This window comes from Myotis brandtii, unplaced genomic scaffold (assembly GCF_000412655.1).
Source record: "Myotis brandtii unplaced genomic scaffold, ASM41265v1 scaffold975, whole genome shotgun sequence".
Lineage (NCBI taxonomy): Eukaryota > Metazoa > Chordata > Mammalia > Chiroptera > Vespertilionidae > Myotis > Myotis brandtii.
The window spans coordinates 499139-504356 of record NW_005372049.1 but is presented as its reverse complement, the minus strand read 5'-3'; the positions used below and the strand labels follow the sequence as shown (position 1 = coordinate 504356).

Sequence of the window (5218 nt, the reverse complement as noted above, 5' to 3'; positions counted from 1 at the left end):
GGAGGGAGAAGGGTCAGCCCTGCAGGCCGCGGTCGGACAGGAGGCTGCGCTGCCCCCTGGCGGCCGCGGGGAGAAGGAGGACAGACACCTGCGCCCGTGCATTTTCAGGCTCAGGCAGGAACCTGAGCTCCGCAAACAGGCATTTGTTTCACTGGCTGCTCCCATCACAGGGGGAACCATCGCCCAAGATGTTCCCAGTGGCCTCTCGCCTCCTCTGGCTCCCACCGTGACTGTGGGAAGAGTGTGTGTGTGTGTGTGGGGGGGCGGTCACCAGGCAAGTGTTGGCTCTGGCAAGTTCCAACCCCCCCAGCCTCAGCGTCCCACCTGCGCCTCGGGGAGCACATGGGCTGGCAGGGTTCCTGGTGGCCAGTTAGGAACCACGGACAGCCCAGCCGGCGGGGCTCAGTGGCCGCCTGTCGTCCGGGAGGTCAGGGTTCGATGCCCGTTCAGGGCACATGCCCGGGTTGCGGGCTCGGTCCCCACCGGGGGGCGTGCGGGGAGCAGCCCATCAATGATTCTCTCTCATCATGGATGCTTGTCTCTCTCTCCTTCTCCCTTCCTCTCTGAAATCAATAAAATATATTTAAGCCCTGACCGGTTTGGCTCAGTGGATAGAGCGTCAGCCTGCGGACCAAAGGGTCCCGGGTTCGATTCCGGTCAAGGGCATGTACCTTGGTTGCGGGCACATCCCCAGTAGGGAGTGTGCAGGAGGCAGCTGATCAATGTTTCTCTCTCATCGATGTTTCTAACTCTCTATCCCTCTCCCTTCCTCTCTGTAAAAAATCAATAAAATATATTTAAAAAAAAAAAAGCACATCTGGGCTCACTTCGAGGTCGGCCTCCCCTGCTGAGTGACCGACCAGGCAGGTTCTCATTCTCCCTGAGCAGAGGGACCCCCTCATACCACGGGCTTCTGGGAACTGCTAAAGGCTGCACTTCCCCGCGGCCCAGGCGACGCTGGTGTGTGTGTGGGGGGAAGCGGTGACTGTCGGCCTGGGATTCGCTCGAAAGGACGCGATTCTGTGGTGAACCCGGGACACGTCTCCCCCGGAAGCCTTCGCTGTGGTGAGTCACCCGTGGGCAGCTATTCTGAGGTCCCCTCCCGGCACCACCGCCTCCCTCCTTCGCGCCGTGCGGACCCCGCAGCCCAGGAGGTCCCCCCCCCCACCAGGCCGCTCACCGAAGAGGCGCGTGGAGATCCGCCGCTGTGCGTACATGGTGAAGCCCTCGTTGAGCCAGAACTCGCTCCAGTTGGCGTTGGTGACCAGGTTCCCGAACCAGCTGTGCGAGATCTCGTGGATGATGACGTCGGCCAGCGAGCGGTCCCCCGCCAGCAGGCAGGGGGTGACGAAGGTCAGGCACGGGTTCTCCATGCCCCCGAAGGGGAAGGACGGCGGCATGAAGAGGACGTCGTACCTGGGGGACCGGGGGGTCGTGAGGCCCTGCTCCGGCCGGACCCCCCCTCCCTCCCCATCCCGGACACTGGACGGGCGCGAAGGAGGGGGCCGGGGCTCAGATGGCACCAGGCTCCTCAGTCCCATGTGCTCCCTGGGACTCCCTCTCCCCCCCCCCGTCTGCTCCCCAAAACTGTCCCCTGTTCTGCCTCCAAGCAGCACCCCAAGCTCACTGGTGGCCATGGAGCCATCACTCTAAGTATTTTTACTGATTTCATAGGTTGATGCTGAGCCACTGAGCCAGGCCGGCCGGGCTGTGTAAACTTTGCTAAGGAGCCCTGGGTGCAGGCAGCTTCCAGCAGGCGGGGGAGGGGGGGGGATGAGCTGGCAAAGGTCCCGACCTCCGAACTCCACGACCACCGGGCCCAGTTTTATCGCCTGGGGAACGGTCACGGGTCCCGCTCTGCACCAGGGACCAGGGTCTTGCTCACCCACCCCACCCCCACCCCACCCCGCTCACCTCTGGGACGGGGCGCTTTGCTCCAGGAGGCAGAGGGGGGCTGGGGAGCCAGGGACATGTCAGTCGACAGGAACCTCACCTGCCCCAAACGTAGGGTCCGAAGAGTTTCTCTCCTGCGGCCAGGAACTCCTCGATCACGCCGTCATACTCCTGCCTGGCAGCCTCGACCAGGCAGGGCTCGGCCCACACCCGGCTCCTAGGGACGGGCGAGCAGAGAGGCACCCGGGCTGTTCACAGACCTGCAGGGCCCGTCCCGAAAGCCCCCAGAGAGAACCCGCCTCAGCCTCACGTCTGAGCCAAAGGCAAGGGGCAGTGCTGCCAGGAGCCTGAGGCCGGGCCCACCGAGGGACGGACGGGGGACCGTGGGGCGTGTCGGCGCCTGGGAGAAGCCGGTGCGGCGGGCGGGCGAGGCTGCACCCAGGACATGGGGCCTCAGCTCTTGAGTGGGTTTGCCTTTTGCTTTAAAGGTCTGAGGGATGGGAGCTTATCAGGGGCTGGTAAAGATCAATCGTTAGCCCGGCCGGTGTGGCTCAGTGGTTGAGAGTCGACCTACGACCCAGGAGGTCAGGGTTCGCTTCCCGGTGAGGGCACATGCCCGGGTTGCGGGCTCCATCCCCAATAGGGAGCGTGCAGGAGGCAGCCGATCCATGATTCTCTCTCAATCACGGATGTTTCTCTCCCTCCCTCCTTCCCTCCCTCCCTCCCCCTTCCTCTCTGAAATCAACAGAAATATATTTTCTAAAAAAGGTCAACCTTCAGTCCTGCTGCCTGAGCCCCAACCGCACCCCCAGGTGACCCAGGTCAGCAGCTGCAACGGTGGGGCCGGTGGTGACCCCATGGCAGCCACAGAGTTGGAAATGGACGGAGGGAGACAGGAGGAGGCAGAGCAGGGCCTCCAGGTCACTCCGGCCGCACGGACACTGGGGACAGAGGGCTCAGGTGCCCCAGCTGCACCCACCTGGCAGCTCCAGGGCCCAGAAGCCTCCTTGCCTGGGGTCCAGCCAACGGGGGGGGGGGGGGGGGGGGGATGGGGTGTGGCTCCTACCTGGGCCCCACCTCCGCCGAGGCCAGGTCTCCGATGGCCAGCGCGACGAGGTAGGAGGGGATGGGGTGGCTCATGCGGAAGAAGAACCCGTGGGGCCCTCGCCGCTCCCAGGTGTCGGCACTCATCACCGCGGTGAAGCCGTCGGGGACCTGAGGGGAGGGCGGAGGGGCCTTCGCTGCCGGGCCTGGCGAGCAGCAGGACCAGCCACCTGCATAGGGACCACAGAGTCCTCCCAGCCCCCAGCTTGCCCTAAACTGAGGGGATTTAGCCCGGCCGGTGTGGCTCAGTGGTTGAGCGTCGACCTATGAACCAGGAGGTCAGGGTTCCATTCCCGGTCAGGGCACGTGCCCGGGCTGCGGGTTTGATCCCCGGGTGGGGGAAGGGCGTGCAGGAGGCAGCCAATCCATGATGCTCTCTCATCATGGATGTCTCTCTCTCTCTCTCCCTCTCTGAAATCAATACCAATAGATTTAAACCGAGGGGATTGAGCAGAGGCAAATGAGGTTCCTGAAGGCGGCGGGAATCTTTCCTGGACGGATCATGCACGGTCCCCGGGCGGGTCCCGGGGCCGCCCCTTACCTGGATGAGGGCGGAGTACGTGCACTTGACCGCAGGCGTGTCAAAGCAGGGGAAGAAGGCCCGGTTCAGGACGGCCTGCCCCTGGGTGTACACAAAGGGCTTCTCCTTTCCTGCCGTCTGCTCGGGGGCCAACCAGCACACCTAAGGGACAGGCATTTCAGAGCTGGCCCCCCGCCCCCCACGAGCTCAGCCCCGACAGGGAGGAGGGCGGGGAGGGAGCAGTCCCAGGCCATCCCCACTCTCGGTGCCACCCAGAGACTGAGGGCTCTGACTGGGACGATCTCTCCTCCTGAGAGTCCCACCCACCCTGGCACCCAGGCCAAGGCGCAGCATCCACTTCACAGGGCCCCATGGGTCCCCTCGAATCCCAGACCGGGTCTCGGACCCTGTCACCCTGTCTTCCTCCCGCCTCCTTCTCACCAAAAAAATAAAACCGCCCTGGCCGGTGTGGCTCAGTGGATAGAGCGCCAGCCTGCGGACCAAAGGGACCCGGGGTTTGATTCCCGTCAAGGGCACAGGCCCGGGTTGTGGGCTCGGTCCCCAGTGGGGGGCGTGCAGGAGGCAGCCGACCCATGATTCTCTCTCATCATCGATGTTTCTATCCCTCTCTCTCCTTCTCCCTTCCTCTCTGAAATCAATCAAAGTATATATATTTTTTAAAGTATCCTTAAAAAAAAAAAAAGAAAAACGATCACCGGAAACCCTCACCTGCAGCAAGAAGTCAGTCCCCGTGAATCTCAGCCAGAGCCATGGGGGCGGGGAGGGGGGGGAGGCGGGCACGCGGCACCCAAGGCCACGGAGATTTCAGAAAAGGACAGAGTTCCAGGAAGTGTCAAGAGAAAGCGAAACTTTGTGGATGGGCCTCCGGCGCCAGCAGGATTTGGAGGGTGGAGGGGAAGGAAGGGGGTGCTGGGGGTGCACCGTGCTGGAAGGCGTGGGAGGATGGGGGCTCTGTGACCTGGAGGTGGGCTCTGGCCGAGGTGGGCGCCTACCTGGGCAGGTGCAAAGGGGGCTCTGAACACAGAGGCACTGGGGACCTACGTTAAAGAGACACAGGAACACCCCACGGGCACGCTGGGTGTTTGTTGTGTGTGTGTGTGTGTGTGTGTGTGTGTGTGTGTGTGTGTGTGAATTTTAACGAGAGCCCAGCAGCCCTGCTTCAGCCAGGTGACCGGGTCAGCACCCAACAGCCACATTCACGCCGACACCACGCACCCTCAGTATGATGGGACAACGCGGCCCTTCAGACCTGGTGAAATCCCACTTGATTTTGCCGTAAACCTACCACGACTGTCAAAAATAAAGTCTATTTTTTTTTAACCAAAATCCCACAACCCCAGTCTAGTGATGAGAAAAACATTAGGCAAATCCCAGCAGAGGGGCAGCCTACCATACACCTGACCAGTACCCCGCAACACTGTCAAGGTCACCAAAACCAGGCAAGTCTGGGAAATGCTCCCAGGCAAGGGCAGCTTAAGGAGCGAGGGCAGCTCAATACGCTGGACACTAAGTAACAAATCAGGAAGCCGGACCAAACTGCAGCCTCAGCGAATACAATGTCTCCCCATGGAGCTAATACAATGTATCCGCACGGAGAGAATACAATGTATCCGCACGGAGCTCTGGCCGCAACAAATGTATCTCAGTTTAAAAGGCTCCCGGGTGGAACTGTGTGTGTGG

The 5218-nt window shown here is 62.0% G+C and overlaps 1 protein-coding gene across 1 annotated transcript in view; it reads right to left on the bottom strand.

The window, feature by feature from the left end:
- The window catches only part of RNPEP (arginyl aminopeptidase (aminopeptidase B)), a 7889-nt gene extending 2954 nt beyond the window's left edge, over nucleotides 1-4935 (bottom strand). The window contains exons 1-7 of the mRNA XM_014533396.1: nucleotides 4929-4935; nucleotides 3539-3679; nucleotides 2960-3108; nucleotides 1994-2110; nucleotides 1169-1416; nucleotides 828-870; nucleotides 28-88 (exon numbers count right to left, since the gene is read on the bottom strand). Of these exons, the coding sequence (XP_014388882.1) occupies nucleotides 28-88; nucleotides 828-870; nucleotides 1169-1416; nucleotides 1994-2110; nucleotides 2960-3108; nucleotides 3539-3679; nucleotides 4929-4931 (762 nt within the window). The 5' untranslated portion in view covers nucleotides 4932-4935. The remainder of the gene's footprint in view (nucleotides 1-27; nucleotides 89-827; nucleotides 871-1168; nucleotides 1417-1993; nucleotides 2111-2959; nucleotides 3109-3538; nucleotides 3680-4928) is intronic.
- Nucleotides 4936-5218: the final 283 nt, after the last annotated feature.